Raw genomic sequence first — 21,200 nt, 5'->3', positions numbered from 1 at the left:
CCCCTGGAGCAGTTATAAGTTCAGTTTTTTAGCTAATTCGTGAGAGGATAATTACCGTGACTAATCTGCAGTTTGGAGTCTCTCCTTTTTTATTATGGAGTGTGGGTAGTTCAGTCTCCTGAGGGAGAAGCTGTACAGGTCATAGCGTACTCAAAGCAGAGCAGCACACTCATACAGCACACGAGGTTCCTGTTCATAACCCAACATCTGGGTTTGCTGTGTTTTTAAACTCGTGTTGTGACTGTTCTCAGTCAATATCATTGATCAGCTGTCCGCTAATGGCCGCATATTTTGGCATGTGAAGAACAGAGACTCCAGAGTGACTTCTCCTTTTACATAACAATCCTCACAAGTCATGCATCAGAGTTCAGGACATCTGGCCTCCAGTCCTGCAGGAAAAAACAAAAATAAAAACCCCTCTGTGCTGCCAGTCGCTTCTGATCAATGCGAGAGCTTTTAATGACCGCTGCAACCTGGCGTTGGACATGGCTCGCTGTTATTCACTGTCCAGCAGTGGCTCCGAGTAAACTTAATTTGTGTAGCTAATTGACTTTGTTCTGTAGTGCAGCATTCAGTTTACAGTGACAAAAGTTTATTATAGCAATTCCTTCTTCTTGTGTAATGTGAAATGATTTAAAATATATTTGTTATTAAGACGTTAGGTGAGCAAAAAATGTCTGCCTGGACTATAAAAAGGTCATTAACTGTATTTAAAACTGCTTTTGCCCATTTTCCCAGAGTACCTGGAACCTTTTTACTACCTAGCAGTTATTACAGTTGCAGTTTATGAGACGTTATAAGAGTGTAATAACCTTTTTTTTCCCTGGGAGCGGCGCCAGTGAAATGATCGTAATGACACCTTACCGGCTGTAAAGCGCAACGTCTTCAAAAGCACAAACAGTGACGTAATTACGGTAAAACCAAAATTACCCCTGTGCAAACGTGCCGCCGGCGACATATTGAGTGTTAAAGAGTAAAGCAGATAAAAGAAGTAGTAAACATTTAGGATCTGAACAAAAAGCTCCACAAAAAGTCTGCTTTGAGAGCTGTCTTTGTAGTTTCAGATCAATTCTACAGAGACGGTAATATTGCCATTCGATGCACTTATTGTTCGCAGGAGCCTAATATTCTAGTAGGCTAATGATGTCTGACTTAGAACCAGTCATCTTCTATGTATATCACCTGATGGACCAAAGTGATTTACAGTCAGCTGCTCTGTTAATGGTAAATACAGGAAATGACAGAGCTTGATTCTTCCTCTCTATCAGTGTTGACTTGTTCTGTGATCGGGGCTCTAATCACTGACCACGTTTACATGGTCTTTAGTATCCCGGTTTTGAGGCTTATCCCGGCTTTGAGCATATTCGGGATATGGTGTTTACATGGAACACAGAGAAACCCGGTTATTCATATCCCCGTATACATGATAAATAACAGTATCCCGTTTTCCGATCGCTGCATCCTATCTGCGCATGCGTGTTTTACGTCTTTTTCAATGTTTTCCAATGCGACCTAACTTGTTCAACGGAGCGAGGTGGAAAACCAGCGTCACGTAGCTTTTCCGCAACAGATTTGAATACATCAGCATTTCTGTGTTTTCTGCCATCTAAACACGTAGTTATGTTGAGTTCTTTCATTATTTTAAGGCAAAATTCAGTCTCTTCATCGCTCCAAAAGTGAAACGTTCTCGTTGCCGCCATGTTGATTGTATATCTAGTGCGTCACTTTGCGTCACTCGCGCCTGTGCAGACAGTGGGCAGCCGTCAGAAATCGGGATAAGGTGTATACATGCTCCAGTATCCCGGCTTCTATCGGAGTACTCCAGGTAGCAAAACCAGGTTTCTTGAAATCGGGAAATGGGCATATCCCGATTTCTGAATTCGGGATATGGTGTTTACATGAACAAACACGAAATCGGGATACTTCAATATCCCGATCAAATTCGGGATACTAAAGACCATGTAAACGTGGTCATTGACAGTAGCCACACTGAAACCAGATGAAGAAGAGGAACAGCTTGTAACCCACACATGACGTCACTTTCCTTCACTCCGGCATAAACGTAATCACGTCAGCGTTTTTACGGCTTCGTAGAAAACCAACGAGCTGAGCCGGGGTTCGATCGTCTTTTCTCATCCTCCCCGTGTTGGCGCTGCTGCCCACAGCCGATCTGTTTCTTTGCCCCAGACTAAATCCTCGGGCTCGGCTCAAGCTGAAAGGGCAAGGTTTCGAAGGAGAAGATGGACTCGTCTGAAGGAGGCATTGTGTCCTCAGGAATGTCCGGCCTCTGTTCTTTGGCTTCGCTTAAAGCACATCTTTGCTGTTCTTCCCTTTCTCCTGCTTCCTCGAGAGCTTTTTACTCGTGTGTTTTGCATAGGATTTCCATCCCTGATGAGCCTCCTTCCTGGCAGACTGTTCCTGGGTTTGTGTCCAACGCTGCTGCCAGATCCTGTGTTTACTCTTAATTTGTGTTCGATGCTGAAAAATTCTCAACATTTCTCTTTTTATTTTTCATTTTTACGAGCATTAAACCAGTTGTTGCACAGATACCTGCGTACGAGTAACATCCTAACTGGAAAGAGATTTTAAAAAAGAGTTTAAATGACCACATTGTCTGTTTACCTTTCCTGTCTCATCCTTTAATATGTCCTTTTTGTCTCCTTTCTTTTTTTAGCCAGAGAACATCATGCTGCTGAGCCGGTCTGTGCCTCACCCGCGCATCAAGCTCATTGACTTTGGACTGGCCCACAAGATAGATTTTGGCAACGATTTTAAAAACATTTTTGGAACTCCGGAGTTTGTGGGTCAGTATTTGTTGCCGTCTTCTCTCATTGTCTTATCTGACATCTTGCTTTAACGAGTTCGTCCTCCCCGTATTACTGGCCTCATCCCTGGGGTCGCATGTTGTGAGAGCAGGTGCCAACAGGGCCGCAGGGACTAAGTGAGAGAGAGACCTGATAATAGACTGCTGATTATCAGAACTGGCCCTTCTTTCCAACACACATACACTCGTGAACACACACCAGTGCCATCTGCCCTCATCTACCCCTTTGCCAGCGGCGGCCGCCAACTCTCCTGTCTCCCCCCGCCTGATGTCAGTGCCCACTTCCAGCATCAACCAGGCCAAGACCACAGCTTGTTCCCCGTTCAGCAGGGTGTCAGCAGTCAAATGGTGTAAATAAAGATCAGGTGGCAGACAGCCAGATTTCAAGTGGGAAATATTATTTTTTCCACATTTTCCTTTGCAGCTTGTGGTTTTGTTAGATGTACATCCAAATATTCCTGACTATGAGACACAGCTTTTCGGGTGCTAGCAGGAGAATTAGACGAGGCTCGTGTGAAAGGGACAGGTGCTCGTTGTAAAAGCAACAGGAAGTTGTTTTATTGTAGTATCGCTCCTTGATTTGGCCCGTTTGCCAACGTAGACGGCTATTCCGAAAGCGAGACCGTGACGCACAGCTCGTTCAGGAAATTAAGGTAGTTTAGATCCCTTAACACTTAATTGCTGCAATTTGCATCCAGATCGTGCAATCATCTCCGTCTCTGAGTCAGAACCCAGTTAAATCTGAACACAGAGGCATAATGCCTGTGTTTTTGATACAGTGGGACTCAAACCTCCTGAGGAAATCATTTCGAATAAACATCTAAAAATTTCCCTGGTATCGGTGTAATTTTTATTATCCAAATAATGCAGCGATATCTGTAAATCCTTGTGTAAACTGCATATTGAAACCACTAGTAGCTGATTGACCTGCTTTTACTGTTTGCCCGAATATAGGCTGAGAAAATGTTTAAGATTCAAAGGATTATTCAATAAAGGTTAGAGAATACATAACATATTACTGTGATATATGTTTAATATAAAATATTAATCTAATACACAGTTTCACTGCTTGAATTCTGTTACGTATCAAGTTTATTATGTTTAGGATTCATTAGAAATGAACTGTTTGATGTCTAATTATTCACACAACTGTGGACATAAGAGAAAAGAAAGGAGAGGATGTGTGATTAAAAAAACAACACCTACCCAGCTTAAAATGATAATATGCTTTAATTTAACTCTTAAACTATGAAGACGCTGAAATGATTTAGTGTGAAAAAAGACCGACTGAAGTTTAGTCAGAGGTAAAGTTAGTTTGTGCTGACCTGAATAGTAATGATCTCTTGTTTGGTGCGTTTGCCTTACAGCTCCAGAAGTAGTCAACTATGAACCTTTGGGCCTGGAGGCAGACATGTGGTGAGTGAATAAACAATCTGCACCACCATCGCTGTCATATGCTGTTTGACACTGCTCTTATTTATGGAGAACATCTGCTGTGATGTAAATGTATGTTTTGCTCGTGAGCGCGCACAACTGTTCCGAGATGTTTGATGTTAAAAAATCTTTCTCTCTCTGCCTGTTTCCAGGAGCGTCGGCGTGATCACCTACATCCTGTAAGTATCAGAAACGCCACCGGTGACGACGCATCGTAATGTAAAACATGAATCAGAAACACATGTCACCGCAGGCTTTTGACAGCACTCACCTTCACATTCGCATCTGAGTTTCCTTGCGAACCCCCGCGGCGTCGTCACTCACTGAACATGAGAGTCAGTCAGAGAGTTTGTCCGGACGTAAAGAGGTTAACGGCTGCTCTTTGACCTCTCTGTTGTTCAGCTCGCTGGAGCAAACGGCACTCATGTCGCTGTTTGTCGTGAATAATGTAACGGCCTGCAGCAAGAACCGTGGAGCATGTTAAGACTGTCTTTTGGCGTTAATTGAGCATGAGATTCTTTCTTTGATTTTGCATGATAGTGCTTTAATTGGCTTTTTATTAAATATACAATATAAGTCCACTTGTGTTTGTTTTTCCACAACATTGTAGTCGTCACTGATTGTCATTAGTACCTGCATTTATTACCTCAAAGATCACACTCACAAAACAACACAGTTTTCAACAGATAGCAGATTCTGTATCGGTACCTCTCATATTCCAACTACTCACTTCCTTTATTGTTTGTATATTACAGTATTTAATACACAGTTCCTTAAATCATGCTTTTTATTTTTATTAAACAATGTAGAAGACCTTGCTGCACAGTTTGCAGCTCAGAAAGACTTTCTGTAGTTTTATATATTTATTTTTGGTAATGAATGTCTAAAGTAACAAGCTTGAACTTAACACTCACCTGAAACCGACTCTGGTCTTTGCCCACTGTCCGATAAGTCGCCTTTGATCTTGCCGGCGTGTTGTGCAGTTAACGCTTCATATCTCACACAAGGAGTCCTGATTAGACGCCTCTGCCCTCTTATAAATGGACTAATCAAAGTTTGTGGATGCAGCTGATTGTTCCATAAAAGCTTCACTACTTCACCGGCTGCTTGTTTTTTTTTTTTTTTCATGTGTGATCTTTGCATCCAACAGTTCAGTTAAACATCTAAGCCTTTTTCTGACGCGTCCGTTTGCAGACATGTCAGCACGGTTTAATTCAACAGGAAGAAAAAAAAAAAGAAGTGTAGGCCCTCGATGACCCACTGCTCTCGATGTTAGTGTCCTCTTTTTATTCCCCGTTACGAGGCTTTTCAAACCTCTCACGCACCTTTATCCTTCAGAGTGACACCTACACAAGGCCAAATGTAAAAAGCGTTTCCAGAACTGCACTTTAGCTATATGTGCCCACACAAGCAGGTTGAGTGCTCACCAAAGTACAGCGAGGTAAACGGAAGGTAAATGCCAACCTAAAAGTGTTATCTGATTATTATATAAGTAGCCGCAAAACATTACGTGAGTCGCTTTAGAAAAACGGCATGTCAGGTTTAGAAAAATGATGCATCATTTTGTCTCTGTGTTACATAGTTTTGAGCGTGCACGCTAACATGCAAACTGCACACACACACACACACGATCCCTGTTCATGCTGTCCACCCACACAGCTGTCACAGCTTTGTACAGCAAGGTAGAAAATAGATTGTTTGCTGCCTATTATCACAGCAGAGCGACTGTGAGCTACACCGAGTGTTCGTCTCTCGTTGCTGGAGGGAACGTGACCAAAAAAAATAACAACTGGGAACAGTCAGTAAACAATTCTGGACGTTGCTTGAGAGCATCTCGACTCTTTTGGGATTTCTGGGATTATTTTTTCACGAGCATTAGGATCTAGTTGGCACAAATAATGAAAGCTTCATTAGGCAATTATTGCGCACAGTGAAACAAACTAATATTTCCCCTTGAACCGTTTAAAAAGACCTAATCACTCGCATGAATGTGGTGAATCAGCGAGTGGTGACTTTCTGTTCTGCCCGTGCCCTAATTTGGATTTTAGGTTGTTAAGATTAGTTTATTTCAGCATAAAAAAATGTGCACAGAGCATCTTAACGTCTCATTTGCGAAGCATTTTGGGAAAACAGTAAATGTCCTGACTTAACACTTTCCTGGTGATTTTACCGGCCGGCCTTGTGGAAAAAACTGCCTTAATTGTCTGTTGCGAGCAGCTGTGCTTTATTCAGTCGATAAATTCATACATTTCTGCTCAACTTGAGCTTGACCTGCACCACCTCCATGTCCGTCCCAGCTGGCATCTTAATTAAGCGGCTGGTGCTGACGAGCCCGGAGAAGCTTGAGAGGAGAAGGGAAGGCCGGGGGTCTGTCACGGGCCGATGTCTGGTCTAACTGCCGCATCGCTAGGAGACCTCATTAGCATACTTGACTGCTCAGCCCTGTTTGTGCTCTGCTGTGTCTTAGTTGTTCATAAAAACACGCCTTTGTCTTGTGCTTGTGCGTATTTTTTTTTTATGTGCACATTCAGTGGAGAGGTGTGAAACTGCATTAAAATTCTTGCACTCAAACGGTCCAGCTGGCTCGCCTGCAATCAAGTTTGACTAATACACAACGAATACTTCAGTATGACTGCAAAGGTTGACGAATGAGTCATGTTTAGTTGCTTTGCAGCTCTGTAATCACGTTGCCTCATCAAATAGTAGTACAGCCTTGGTTTTGGTTTTGAGGACCAGAGCTAATCAGCTGCGGGTGAAGTCACGTTTGGGCCTAAAGCCAATCAATTCCTTTTTCCTTTGACTACAAGAACTGTAAGCTTGATCAATGAAAACACTGCGTGTAATCAGACAGAATCCCTTTCTGTTTCTCAGTCTAAGTGGTGCATCTCCTTTCCTGGGCGACAACAAGCAGGAGACGCTGGCCAACGTGTCGGCCGTCGACTACACGTTTGACGAGGAGTTCTTCAGCAACACCAGCGTCCTCGCCAAGGACTTCATAGCACGGCTTCTCATCAAAGATCCAAAGTACGTGCTGTCCATCTTTCTGATTCTTCTGTTTCCATTAGATTAGACTTGTATGATGAAAAGAATTGGAAAAAATCTGTCCTTTTTATCCTGTTAAAATACAGCGAAATCACAACATGAGCAGGATTAATCATTAATCATTGGGATCACATGGTGGAAAATGCATTTTAAAGTGTTCTCTAGTCCCAGCTGATGTCTTCAAACTGCTTGTTTAGTACAGCACTACTGAATATCAATCAAATAATGTTTCCTGCACTAACCAGTCTGAGGAGGAGACGAATACCGACACAAAGTTGGCTGGTGGGATTTCGAAAGTGTACAAATTGAAGAAACTGTGCAAGGAATGGGCTGGAGTCGTAGACTGAGAATGTTGTGATGAGTAGGCATGCAGGTGGCTCGCTGAAGATAGGATTAGTTGTAGGATGAGCAGCCTCAGGTATCAGCCACACCCATAGATACACAAACACCAAGGAAACAAACACACAGGTGGAGACACAGAGGAAGCACGACAGGAGCCATGATACAGGTACTTCAGATTAGAAATACAACAGTTGCAAATGTTTTCAGGTCTCATCCTTCTCTCTACATCAGTCTGTAACGGCGTACTCTAAACTATGACATGATTCTTATTCTAAAACAGCCAATATGTGTGCTTTCTATAGATATTCCAGCTCCTCTGCAATGCGCCTGTTGCCACTGGTTCCTAAAACTGCTCAGACCGTGTCTCTGCCTCATTACAGAGTTGCTCTAGCAACAGCTGAATGGCTGCAGCTGCACTTGAACACATTAACTGCCATCAAAACTCTTTGTCTCGCTCGTAATTACTTACCGTTTCTTCGGAACAATGGAGAGACGGTGGCGAGGGCACTAACAGAGGTGAATAATTGTAGGTGTGAAGATAATTTCATTTAGATACGTACAGGCCGCAGTGAGACGGGAACCAGGGAAGGGGTGGCTTTAAACAGGCAGCGGGCAAAGGGAGAAACCGACTTTACAAACTTCACCTAATGGGGCTTTTAGAAATCCCAGACTGAGTGCATCATAATGGAACGCCTTTTAATTGATCTACATAACGAGGAGACATGGGTCCACTCAGACGGCAGAACAGAGACGCATGTTGATAGTGTTTACTATCACGCTGGATAAAAACTGCATCGGGACAGTTATTCTACATTAACTGTTACCTTAACGTGTAGAGAGAAGGTCTGAGGGGTTTTTCTGATCAGACGTGTGTTGGTTAGCAACGGAGGTGAGGTCGCAGACAGACGTGGGCAGAAGGAAGTGGTGTGTTTACTGGACCACACCAGTTTCTCTAATGGTTGTGTTGGATAAACTGAAACCTTTTCTGATCAGTGGGTTGTTGTTTTCATTGTTCATTGACAGCAGGAATAAACCGAGGGAAGTAGTCATTTGTTCTTTCAGTAGAAATCGCTGACGTGCTGAGCATTTTGTTAGTCGTGTGTTTTGGGAAGAAGTAAGCAAATTGATGACGTAAACGTCTGGAGTAGTTTTTCTCAGTACCTTAACTGAGGCGTTAAAGAGAAGTATGAAAAGTTTCAAAAAGGAAATGGGTGTTTTTGATTAATGAAGCGCAATATAGCGATATTCTTTAAGGCTGCAACTAACTTATTAAATTATTGTCATTGTTGATTATGTGTTTAGATAGACTGATGTGTTGTTTTTTGTAAAAAGATAACAGCAGATACTTTAGTGGCAAGTACAAAGTTTAAGTCTTTTCTCTGCCGACCCTGTGCAATCATCTGTGGCGTAAATCTCAGCGGTCTCATTATAATGGAAGAGGAGGCTGAATAGTTTCACAGAGTATCACACTTTGTTATCGATGTGTTTGAGTCACGTACTTGAAATAAATAGCATGCTGTCATTTTATAACAAGGTGGAACGGTAGTATCTCAAAAGTCTTGACAGTTGAAATGTGTTTTGTGGATTGTTGACTGCAACCATTGTATCAGACCATAAACAGGACAACAGTTGCACTAAACATCTTTGCAGACACCAATAACATTTATGCTGCTGGTGTTTCTTACAACCACTGGTGTACTGTGTGTAGGATGTTGCGTAAAAATCTAATTCCAGCTTTGTGTGTTTTTTGCAATACACCAGTCCCTAATAATTAAAGGCTGTATTTTGTTTTTAACCACCCACCCATTCTCTTGGACTTGGTTTTTAAATGCCACACAGCGTCAGTGGAAGAGTTTTTCCCCTATAAAATGAGAAATGATCAACAGTACTATGGTTAAGGTGAATTCTGTGTAGAGAACGCACTAAACGAGACCGTTAACTGTCAAATCTGGAGGATGAATAACTTTTTGCTAATTTATGTATTTTTCTCTTCGCAGAAAGAGAATGACGATCCAGGACAGCCTCCAACACCCCTGGATTAAGGTTGGACGTCATCCACGTTTAATTTAAAACGCTTGTGTTATGTTTTTTTTGTGAGTTTTGTGAGTCTCGCCTGATGGATTCTGAACCAAATATATCTTTGCTTGCTTTATCTCATTTGTGAAATCAGCCAAAAGACACGCAGCAAGCTCTGAGCAGGAAGGAGTCGGCCGTCAACATGGAAAAGTTCAAAAAGTTTGCAGCTCGCAGAAAGTGGAAAGTAAGTGCTTTGAAAGCGTCTCTAATTTTTTTACAGCGTCAGGCTTCAGAGAAGACAAATTACTGTACTGTTGCACAAATTCTCGCCGCGATAACACCCAGTAACACATCACATCCCCACGACACTGCACTTTGAAAGCTCGTCGCCAGAACGTCTCCTCAGAGATTCTTTGATGTCGGCACCGATCGCTGCTGCTGCCTCGCCATAACATTCAGATTTAAAACCAGTGGTGGTCGTCCACTTGTCTGTTTTGGTTCGTCACAGCTGACCCGGCAGGGACTGTTTATGTGCAGTGGCTTAGCGATGCTGTCATGCCATGTCTCTGTCTACTGTTTGGGTAATGGTGGTGCAGTGGCAGCTTCTGGCTACACAGCAACCAGAATTTGAGTTTATTTATTTTAACGTGATAAAAATTCCTGTTTGTTGAGGTGATATTTTTTAAATAATTCAAATGAAATAAGTCTTTAAAAAGCAAGTAAAATCTGGGCCACATTATGTTGACTTCAAATCCAAAATAAGTCACCTAGTCTAGTGAAATCCGTAGATTTTATCTTCCTTTTCAGATTTACCTATAAACGTATTTAGGTGTTTTTAGCCTCAGTGCTGAATTGAGGCTGTTGTTATTCCAGATCCCTGTAGACTTAAATAGATGCATTGCAAATTAAACCGTGTGAATTAATAAGTATTTGTGCATACTGCTGTTGTTTAGGCCAGGTTCCTGATGTCTTCATGTTGCTTGGTACCTATGGTTAGCTGCTGAGCGGGCCATACAAGCCAGCAGCGTTAGGTTAGCTCATATTTCACAAGGTTCGAATTATCCTCTGCTGCTCTGTGGGCCTACAAGCCAGCAGCATTTACTTAGTTTACTTAGATTGTAGGTTAAGCTAACCAGTAGCATTTGGTTAGCGTATATTTCACAAGGTTTGAGTTAGCATCTGCTGCTGAGCGGGCCATACGAGCCAGCAGCATTTACTTAGTTCATTTAGATTGGAGATTAAGCGTCATATCACATGACTGTAGGTTTGTTAGAGTTTCTCAGCTGGACAGGGCCTCTAAATGTGTTTTGCCTGGGATTTTGGCACAAGGGATTGTAACATCTAATCCTGTGTATTAATGAATGTGGATTGCAAACTCATCGACTGAAATTGCTCCATGAGGCATGACTGTTTCAAAATTTGTTAAGAGTTTGAAGATAGCTGTGCCTCACACACCTTAAGGTCCGGTACAGTTGCGTCACCTCACAATGCAAGGTTCAAGGGGTTGCCAAGAATCAATTCCAGTGAGTAACTCAATGTTAATAGAGCAGAAAATCTCCTGCCCCGTCCACACATGCCCTCGTGTCGACAGCCCCTTTAATGCGACTTGACATTAACTTGTTCCCGTTCTGCTCGTTCACAAACCACCATCCTTCTCTTTTCCAGCAATCCGTCCGACTCATCTCCTTATGTAACCGCCTGTCCCGCTCCTTCCTGTCCAGGAGCAACATAAGTGTGGCCCGCAGTGATGACACGCTGGTAAGGCCTGCAGATCTGCTCCTCTTATTTACCACTAACTGAAAAAAGTTCAAAGAACAGAAGATCTGAATCCACATTCATTGAAGTTAATTGGGTGTACACAACAAGAGAACCATTACGGCTATCTCCACGGTGCTTTCTTTAATACAGAAAAATTAAAGTAACTGACTGGAGACTGGAGCTTAATGAGTTTCAGTTTGCTTTTATTGAAACGCTTGTGCTTAGTAGGGCCCCAAGCTCCAGCTTTGGTATTTCCAGCTACAAAAGCTACAATCTCCCTGAGAATCTCGAGCTGTTACATGTAATTGATCTGTTCCTCATTTCCCCCTCCGAGTGCCACAGCTCATGTGTTTGTAGAAATGTTGGAATTTCAGTGTGTGTGGTGTTAAAACTAGGTTTAGCGTGTAGGAATGTGCCTCCACAGGAGAAGAAACTCTATGTGCCATAATGAATGGAATGCACTTCAAACACAAGGTATTTGGGTTATTAGTCAGTAAAGTTCTCCTCTGGACGTTGTCAGAGATGTAAACACTCCAGCTTCTGTCACAGAGCTTAATCATTTACAAGGTATTATCTTAGTCTGAGGCCAGGCCTATTTCCTCATCAGCCACTTCCTGGTGTCGCAGGTGTGAAGCCAGGTTGGACCAGGCACGTTGAGGATGCGGCGCCGTCTGTAGTGCACGACTTGAACTGCAGCAGGAGTTAACAGTTATCAGTACACTCTTATAGACGTGTAGGCTTTACTGGATGAGCAGTGCAGCTCCCCTCTTTAGCTTTAGAGGCTCTGTGAGTGTAAAACAGAGACACACATTCAGGATGCAAGAATTATTATCAATGTGTTACTTATTTCACTTGTTAATTTGATCCAAACTTAGACTTAACACATAGGGTTACTGGATGACAAATGCTCCAAGTTAATTATTATTTAATGATGGTTTATCACTTTCCCAAAAACATAATCTGTAGCTTCAACTTGTCACAGACTTTAAGTCAGGTGATTAAAAGGTTTATTCCTTAAAGGCATCTTGTAGATTGTTTTTCTACAATTACTTTCAGAGAATCATTTGTCTCTTCTACTGATTAAACATTGATAGCTTGAGGTGCTTTGAAGCCTCGGGAAGTGCTAGGATAATTCATTCATTCATCTTCTGTACCCGCTTATTCCTGTTAAGGGTCGCGGGGGTCTGCTGGAGCCTATCCCAGCTGTCCTGCTAGGATAATTGTAACTTCCAATTATTTTTGTACAGTAGATATTTCAGGTGTTGAGGAGGTTTTAAATGTTAGGTTCAGTAGCAGACCAGAAGCAAACTTTTGTAATAATACGCATGAAGGAGAAAGTAAAACACGTGTAACGCCTCTATGTCCTGTGTCATGAATTGCCGTTTTCAGAAGGTAAATATCCCAAGCAGCTGTGCTGACATTGAACTCCCAGCAGGCGGTTTGCTGCTCGTACACATTTGTGTTGTGTTTTTGCAGCTCTCTGCGGTGCTTTAGTTATGGCTCGCCCAGCAGGGAGGTTATGTTGAGGAATGCAGCTGGAGTGTCAAGCTTGGCTGAGCAAACTCCACATCAGCCCCACCTCCCTCCCTCCTCCTCTCCCCTCCTCTCCCCTCCTCTCCCCTCCTCAGCTCCCTGCCTCTCTCGTCTTTGTCTCTTTGTGCAGCAGAGCGTCACAGCTGATTCTGTGCTGTGCGGCTGACTGAAGGTGATTGGGTCACATGTCACTGACCAAAAGAGTCTTGACGTGTGTTTCATACTGTATAAAATACAGCAGTGTGAGCTGCAGAAGCAAAAGAAAAGTGCATGTTTTACTGTTTCTTATTCGTACCTGAAAGAGAAAGATGAAAGAGAAACTTACGACATCATGTGATGGAAAAATCCTCAGCATTAATCACAAGAGTACACTGAAAACAATAGAAGACTAACTTATTTACTGTCTTTCCATCTGTCCAGGACGAGGAAGACTCCTTCGTTATGAAAGCCATCATTCATGCCATAAACGATGACAACGTACCCGGTCTGCAGCATCTGCTCGGCTCATTGAACAGTTACGATGTCAATCAGCCCAACAAGGTGAAATTATATGGAGTATAAACAAAAACCCACTGCTGTATGTTCTCTTAGTCCTATTTTTGAATACATCCAAAACCCTTACACTAAGTTTTAAAGGAGCAACAATGTAGGTTCAGATTTATAAGAATATTTCAGTGAGGAGAGGTCATGTGGACATGAAGAATCCCTGAGGAAGGTAAGGAACTAGGGATAGAACCTGTGGAGTCTAGACACTGGTGGTGGAGCAGATAGGCACAAGTAAATTAAACATGTTAGCACTAAAAAGAGCTATAAACCCTAATGGTCAGACACGTTTCCTGCTTCGATGGAGCACCAGATGATGGTCGAGTTGATGTTATAAAAACAGAGAGAAGACATGTGGCTATAACAACTCTAAAAAGAGGAGCAGAATAACATCACTGTTAGGGACAGTGAACTTTAGAGAGGTTTGTATTAAAGGAACAGTATGTAAGATTGTGGCCAAAACTGGCCAAAACTGGTACTGCAATCACTTTCTAAATACTGTCGAACAGTGTATCCCCTCCAACCTCCCCCCTGACTCGAGGTTGCCAGGTTACCGAGGTAACGTTAGGCTACTCAATACGTCTCACTTACGTTTCACATTGCCATAATCGACGTGCTAATGTTGTTTTCCTCGGCGTTTCAGCATAATGACAGAGAAACGGGCTCATAATGCATCGCTAATGTTAGCAATGACGACTCGCCGTTTTTATTTCCCAAACAGTTCCTTACCTTATCAATTCGATGACCCACCTCCTCTGTATGCGCTAACGTAACGTTACTTTGCACGAACATGCATAACTTTGTTTGACTGTCGTGAATATTTTAAATGTGCATTTACATTATGTACAAGTAAGTTAGCCAGGAGAAAATTAGCAACGTTGGCGTCTGTCTTCAAATTCTTCTCTGTTTTCAGCCGTCTCCATCTTTGAAAGGCATCTCCTATACAAATCCTTGTTTTATTTCGGACTTTGTCACGACGTAGTTCGGATTCATAACGAGGTCTTTTAGGTTTAGTAACGTTATACATGTTTTATCCGACACGTTCGTAGCTGCAGCTGCGGTAACTAGAGCAGAGCTGGCAACCCGGATGACGAAACTCTACTGACTTCGTGATTGGTCGATAGGTGGAGGGTGGCGCCTCAGACCAAAACACAACATGACAACATCAACATCAGTTGAGGGCTGCAACTCTCACTTTTAAATGACAATATCCTGGCCAGACCACTGCTGTCAGTGATATAAGTATTTGAAATGGACATGTCTGTGTTTAACGACCTGTTTCAGAAAAGGTTATCTTTTGCCCTTTTTGTCTAAAACTTGAGAATTAATTTTCTTTTTAAGAAGAAAAAAAGACAGATTTTGGTTTAGCACAAATTAAAAACACATTATCATCAATGAAAAGTATAATACATGCGTGAATATATTGCAGCACGGGACCCCTCCCCTCCTGATTGCAGCCGGTTGTGGCAACATCCAGATTATCGAGGTGCTGATAAGAAAAGGCGCAGAGATCCAGGCCCACGACAAGGTAAGGACTCATCCGCGGGGTGTCATCATGGCGCCTGTGACTCGCAGCTGTAGCGTTTAATAGACGGGCATTAAATGCGTCAGAGCTGCAGTAATGAACACTGAAGAAAGTCACAGACTGTCATTTGGATTATGACGGGGGGGTATTCTGCACTATAAATACATGGAGCCGTGAACTCATTGCACTCACGCGCTGTAGAGACTGGCATATGCTACACCGATATTCTGTAATTGTTTTTGTAAATGCACACAAACTACAGGAGGTAGATCACCCTACCTTTGACCCAGCTACAGGTCGGAAACTTCCTCTTGTGCTTGGAAATAATTGATATGAATTATTGAAAAGCACTCCAGGTAACAGATGTGTGCACGTTAAAAAAACACATTGTTTTTATTAGGTTCTGTGATAAACCGTTACCATGGCTGCACATTGACTCAAGGGTCTTTGTCTGCAACGTGCTGTGCTGTATCATAGAAGGATGTGGTCATATCACCTGGCTGCAGACGCGACAGCCTGATTTGATGGTAAATGTTGGGGATAAATCCTGGAATGTCCTTCTCTCTGAAACCTCCAGAGCGGAGCCAACGCTATCTACTACGCGGCGAGGCACGGCCACGTGGAGACCCTGAAATTCCTCCATGAAAAGAAATGTCCTCTGGATGTCCAAGATAAGGTAAATCAAGACTTTCTCCTCTCTCTCCATACGTCTTAACGCTCACACACATGCTACAACTCACCACTACCTCCCACCCACCAACCCCCCCCTGAGAAGCATTACTTTGAAATGCCCAGAAACACACACACACACAAACGGTATGGACTCATTCACACTCGACATTTTACACACCTGGGGAGAAAACCAGTTACTCTGGCATTTTTATCAGCTTATTTGCTGTTGCCATAGAAACAGGCCTTGCAGGGGGAAAGATGGGTTGTGTGCGTGTGTGTGTGTTTGCTTTTGATGCTGGTGTGGCCTCGATCATAGAGCTCGCTTAGACTCACCAAATCCCCAAAGCATTTTTCCAATCTCTTGAATCATTTTAGCCGCTGGTGGTTTCTTCCTCCTCCTCCTCCTCCTCCTCCTCCTCCTCTTCTTCTGTCTGTGAACACTGAGGCAGAGCTGAGTCCTCCTCCTCCTCCACCACCAGACCTGACTGGGCTGATCTGCACTCCAGGCACTTTCCTGATTATTATGTTGTTCCGGTCCAGGGATCGTTAAAGTTTCATCTCACTTTATTACACCATAACCCTCAAATCACAGGCTGAGGTGTCTGCGTGTAACCAGATAATTGTCCGGCCAGAAGACCTTTCAGACATTCTTTAACTTTGTGATTTTCATATAATTCCTCTCATAAAACTTTTCTTAAAAGCTTTTTTTTTTAGCTCTTAAATCCATTAATTGTTTTATTTTTAAGTGGTTCTGTTCCGTACCGGCAACTGAACACGTCGTCTTGGGTGTTGTTTCACATAAGTGGTTTCCCTGTTAACAAGCGGCTTCTCTGACTGCAGCCATAAAGTCACAGCTGATGGATCCATTCCCCTATCAGATGATTTATGTCTCGTTTGAGTGGAAGTTTTTTGAAAGTCGCTGACTCAGATGGAATGGAATGACCCAACAGGAATGTTAAGATGTTAATAGGTGCATTAACTCTTCTCTTCCAGTCTGGGGAGACGGCTCTTCATGTGGCAGCTCGCTATGGAAACGTGGACGTGGTGAGCTACCTGTGCTGCATCCGGGCCAACCCAGACCTGGCAGACAGGGTGAGTGCATGCACAGACGGAGGCGACACAATGACGCGGTGGTAATTACAAAGTTTTATTTTTTTTTATTTCCTTTTTTGCATTTCCATCTACAGGAGCAGGAGACCCCGCTGCACTGCGCTGCCTGGCACGGCTACTCTGCTGTGGCCCGAGCGCTCTGCCAGGCCGGATGCAACGTGGACGCAAAGAACCGTGAGGGGGAGAGTTCGCTGCTAACGGCGTCTGCTCGGGGCTTCGTGGACATTGTGGAGTGTCTGGTGGAGCATGGGGCCAATCTAGAAGCCACTGACAAGGTAATCATAACATAACTGCTGTCTTTCCAGTACCACATGGTGTAATTTAATAGTTTCATGCTCCTGTTTACTAGAAAGGAGGCGTCGACCTGCGTTTTGGTCTTCTTAGTCGCCTGGCACTTGATTGTTTCCAGTGCAGCTCTAATATTAATTTATCGGGAGATCAGTATCAGGCAGATCCAGGCATTTTTAAAATGATCGCATTGGTATCTGGCTTTAGCCAAGCCTGATCTTTTGTAGTTATTTGTTTTAGGTCTGCCACAAACCAGAAACACATCCCTCTTCGTCCTCTTCTGTTGGCTAGCATCAAATCTGCCAAAAAATAAAGAAGAGTAACCAAAATCACATAACTCAACAAAATTAAGTGAGTCAGACATCTATACATTTGCAGTGTAGATGTTTGGTGAGGTAGTAGTAAGAGATTTTACTCAACAAGACTGCACCAAAACATTGAGAAACACTGAATGCTGCGTTTAAAAAGGAAAAGAAGAGAGAACACAGGTTTTCTGGAGCCAAAGTACAAGCCTCTCCTCACTACACAGGCTTTGACAGCTCCATTTATTGGACTTAATCCAGTCCATATGATCTAAGAGAATACAAGGAAGAAAAGAAAAGCCATTTATGAATCTCCAGGGAGAAAATGTTGTTTATTTAAAGCCGGATTATGACTCGGATCGGCCAGATCGGGCAAAAAACTAACTTCATCATCGACGTACAGTGACGATGTTGTGTGTCTGCAGGACGGCCACACAGCTCTCCACCTGGCCGTGCGGAGGTGTCAGGTTGACGTCGTCCGCTGCCTCCTCAGACACCACTGCCACCTGGACCACCAGGATCGGCACGGCAACACGCCGCTTCACATCGCCTGCAAGGACGGAAATCTGCCCGTCGTCACAGCGATCTGTGGCGCCAAGGCCAACCTGGACCTCCCCAACAAGGTGGACGCTTCAACCTCCTTCTCCCTCCTCACACTCTCCTACTTCTCCAGATCCTCCTCCTCCTCCTCCTCCACATCCTCCCTCTACTCCTCCTCTTCCTGCTCCCTTTCATCTTCTTCCTTTCTCATTTTCATCTTCCTCCTTCTCTTCCTTCCCCATCTACTTCTCCTTCTCCTCATCCTCCCTTCTCTCTCTTCCTTCCTCTCCTTCTTTATCTACTCATTCTTCTACTCTTCCTTCTTTTGTCTTCTCATCCCCTTCCTCTTCCTCCTTCTTCCTTTCTTCCTGTACAAATTCATCCCAAGGGGCCAGATTGGACCCTCTGGTGGGCCTCTGTTTTAAACCCCTGCTCTAACTACTGTCTCCAGTTTATATGTGTTTTATTTTTCAGTCACCTCATATTCCAATGTTCCTGTTTGTGACACTCATCTTACATAACCTGCAAACACAGCTATTGTTTTTCAGTGGCATCATATGATCTGTTACACCACCACGATGAGTCAACTCAGACATGTTTGTGTTTTGTTACAGCAGCTAGATCAGACCACTGTATGTCCACGGTACTTTTCATGGTTTGGGACAGGCCCTTTAGTTGCTTTGCGTTTCAGCTTCTACACAAAAAAACAAAAACAAATTGCTTTTCCCCTCGACGGAGTTCAGCCCCATCTAATACCTCTGGGATGAGCTGGAACGCCAGCTGTGAGCCTGACCCAATCATTCGGCATCAGAACAATTCTGCAGCCAGACTCAAAAGAAAAGAAGGAAGCGTTATAGCTGCACATTCAAGCCCATGAGCTGTAGTTTCAGTTTTGTTCTGTAGCTGTCCCATCCAAGTTGATCACAAGGCGAACAGAGGAATAAATAAACACAGAAAGCTGATGTATTATGGAGATTAAAGTGTTTTTTCCTTTCAGTTCAGTTTGATCTGATTTCATCTAGATTTATGACTAAAATGTGCATCTTCCTGGCATGTTAGAATTTCTGTTAAAATTAAATTCACTCTTTTTCTGTAATTTTAACAACACACAAGACATTTTTCTTATTCAGGTGAACTGGTCCTATAAATATTGGATTTATATTTGATTAAAGAACCCATCTCGCTTAGCGTCTTCGCCCGGGAATGTTTTTCTTCCCACACATGTTTCTGTCCTCTTTGATTTCCTCCTCTATTTTGACACCATCCATCTTAATAAATTCTGCAGTAGAATCGCTCTCCTCGCACGCCGCCAGCCTCCTCGGCTTCTCTGCACTCAGAAACGTTTTTTCCAGCGCGGTTCAGGGAAGCGATGCGCATCAGGAGAAGACAGCTCCCGCCAGAGAGGCTGTGATTTATGCATTATATTCTATTCGTGCTTGTTTCTTCTGAGTTTATCTAAAGCAGCATCTGACGTACGGCTGACTGTGTGCCTCAGTTTGTCTTCACTGTCAGTGAAAGACACCGAGGAGACAAACACGTTTGCAGCATAATAGAATAGGAGGGAAGCTTCCTTGTTTTTTCCAAGCTGTAATAAAGGAATTGATTAAAAAAACGCTTTTACCGAGGTATATTTTGTAGAAGTTTGTGTTTTGTGGTTCTGCCACTCCAACAGAAGAAGATGAGACAAACTTTAGACAGAAGAAGAGTTGCTGGCCACATGGATTCTGCCTTCATCCGCTCGTAGTTTTGCCTCCATGTTTCTGTAGAAGGAGAAGAAGAGACACCTACATGTCTCCATCTTTATTTTGGGTTTACTGTTCATTGTGTTGGTAATTATTGGTCATTAGGATAATTAGCTTGGTTTTCAGAGGGCACATCATTCCTGCATTCCTGTTTTAATCATCAGTTTTATATTTTGATCCTTCCAGTCAAACACACAGGTCACCCACAGCAGGAGCAGCATGTTGACCATTTTGTCTTACTACCTTCAGATATTGTGGCAGTGGCTTTAAATTGTCCAACTGACCAGCTATGTGGGTGCTGAGCTGGGATGTTGTAGCATGAGCAAGAAAACAAAACATTAATTGTTCGCCTAAGAGAAAAAATGGTCTACAGTATTTTATTTATTCTGGTATTAATCAGAATCAGAACCAGAATACTTTATTAATCCTTCAAGGAAATTGTTTTGTTGCTGTTGCTCCCGTAAAGTGACAGTTGCTAGTTGAATAAAGGTAATACAAAAATATATAAAAAAATAAATAAGATGCATTTAAAGTAAAGGAACAATATTGCACAAGTATTCACAATATACAGAGGTAGAGGTTGCAAATAAATGAACAGCGTCTAAGTGTTAAAGAGTGACCAACACTCAGTGGGAGGAGTTATAAAGTTTGATGGCCACAGGCAGGAATGACCTCCTGTGGCGTTCTGTTGTACATTTAGGTAGAATGAGTCTGTTACTGAAGCTTCTCCTTAGACTGGCCAGTGTGTTGTGGAGTGGGTGGGATGTGTCGTCCAGGATGGTCTTCACTCTTGCCAGCATCCTCCTCTCTGACACTGCGTTTAAAGAGTTCTTTGACCAGTCCAGTTTATTGTCAGTGTACACTCCCAGATATTTCTAGTCCTCCACGATGTCCACCTGGGCCCCCCCCCCCCCCCCCGAATGGTAACGGGGGTCACTGGAGCCTTTTTCCTCTGCATGTCCACAACCAGTTCCTTTGTCTTTGCCACATTCAGCTGAAGGAAGTTGTCCTCGCACCATGTGACAAAGTTTCCCACCACGGTTCTGTACTCGGCCTCCTCACCATCACTGATACACCATCACCATTAACTACTAATTTAAGAAAGTTTGATAAATACAAAGGAGGGCAGCCGGAAATTGAGGCTTAAAGATTACACCGCCCATCTTTCCAGGTTGTTAGCCATGGAGGTGCGGACCAAGGAACTACTGGCAGCTGTGACGCATGTTACTAAGAGTCGCATAAAGATTACGTCCAGTATTTTATGGCGTGTGCTGAAAATTCCTTCTGTTTACTCTTTACCCAGTATGGAAGAACTCCCCTCCACCTGGCTGCTAACAACGGGAGCCTCGAGGTCGTACGTCATCTGTGTCTGGCCGGAGCAAACATCGACGCCGTCACACATGTAAGTTCCTCCTCACTGTCGTAGTGTGTAGTGGAGAGTTGTGTTTATCTCTGGCAGCATTTTTCTTTTCACCATTTTGGTAAAAAAACAACAACAATGCAGCCTCTTGTCATTTTGACTGATTATA

The 21,200-nt window shown here is 43.2% G+C and overlaps 1 protein-coding gene across 2 annotated transcripts in view; it reads left to right on the top strand.

Moving 5' to 3' along the window:
* dapk1 (death-associated protein kinase 1) overlaps window positions 1-21,200 on the top strand; it is an 83,606-nt gene that overhangs the window by 48,525 nt on the left and 13,881 nt on the right. For both annotated transcript variants that reach the window (XM_084552289.1, XM_084552290.1), the window contains 14 exons: window positions 2,675-2,804; window positions 4,192-4,240; window positions 4,411-4,437; window positions 7,130-7,282; window positions 9,640-9,685; window positions 9,813-9,902; window positions 11,324-11,416; window positions 13,370-13,489; window positions 14,922-15,020; window positions 15,595-15,693; window positions 16,683-16,781; window positions 16,877-17,074; window positions 17,815-18,012; window positions 20,975-21,073. In XM_084552289.1, coding sequence (XP_084408415.1) covers window positions 2,675-2,804; window positions 4,192-4,240; window positions 4,411-4,437; window positions 7,130-7,282; window positions 9,640-9,685; window positions 9,813-9,902; window positions 11,324-11,416; window positions 13,370-13,489; window positions 14,922-15,020; window positions 15,595-15,693; window positions 16,683-16,781; window positions 16,877-17,074; window positions 17,815-18,012; window positions 20,975-21,073 — 1,500 coding nt within the window. The remainder of the gene's footprint in view (window positions 1-2,674; window positions 2,805-4,191; window positions 4,241-4,410; window positions 4,438-7,129; window positions 7,283-9,639; window positions 9,686-9,812; window positions 9,903-11,323; window positions 11,417-13,369; window positions 13,490-14,921; window positions 15,021-15,594; window positions 15,694-16,682; window positions 16,782-16,876; window positions 17,075-17,814; window positions 18,013-20,974; window positions 21,074-21,200) is intronic.

This window comes from Chelon labrosus, assembly GCF_963514085.1.
Source record: "Chelon labrosus genome assembly, chromosome: 9".
Classification (NCBI taxonomy): domain Eukaryota; kingdom Metazoa; phylum Chordata; class Actinopteri; order Mugiliformes; family Mugilidae; genus Chelon; species Chelon labrosus.
Note: the sequence above shows the minus strand (reverse complement) of the source record. Positions and strands in the feature narration are given on the sequence as shown.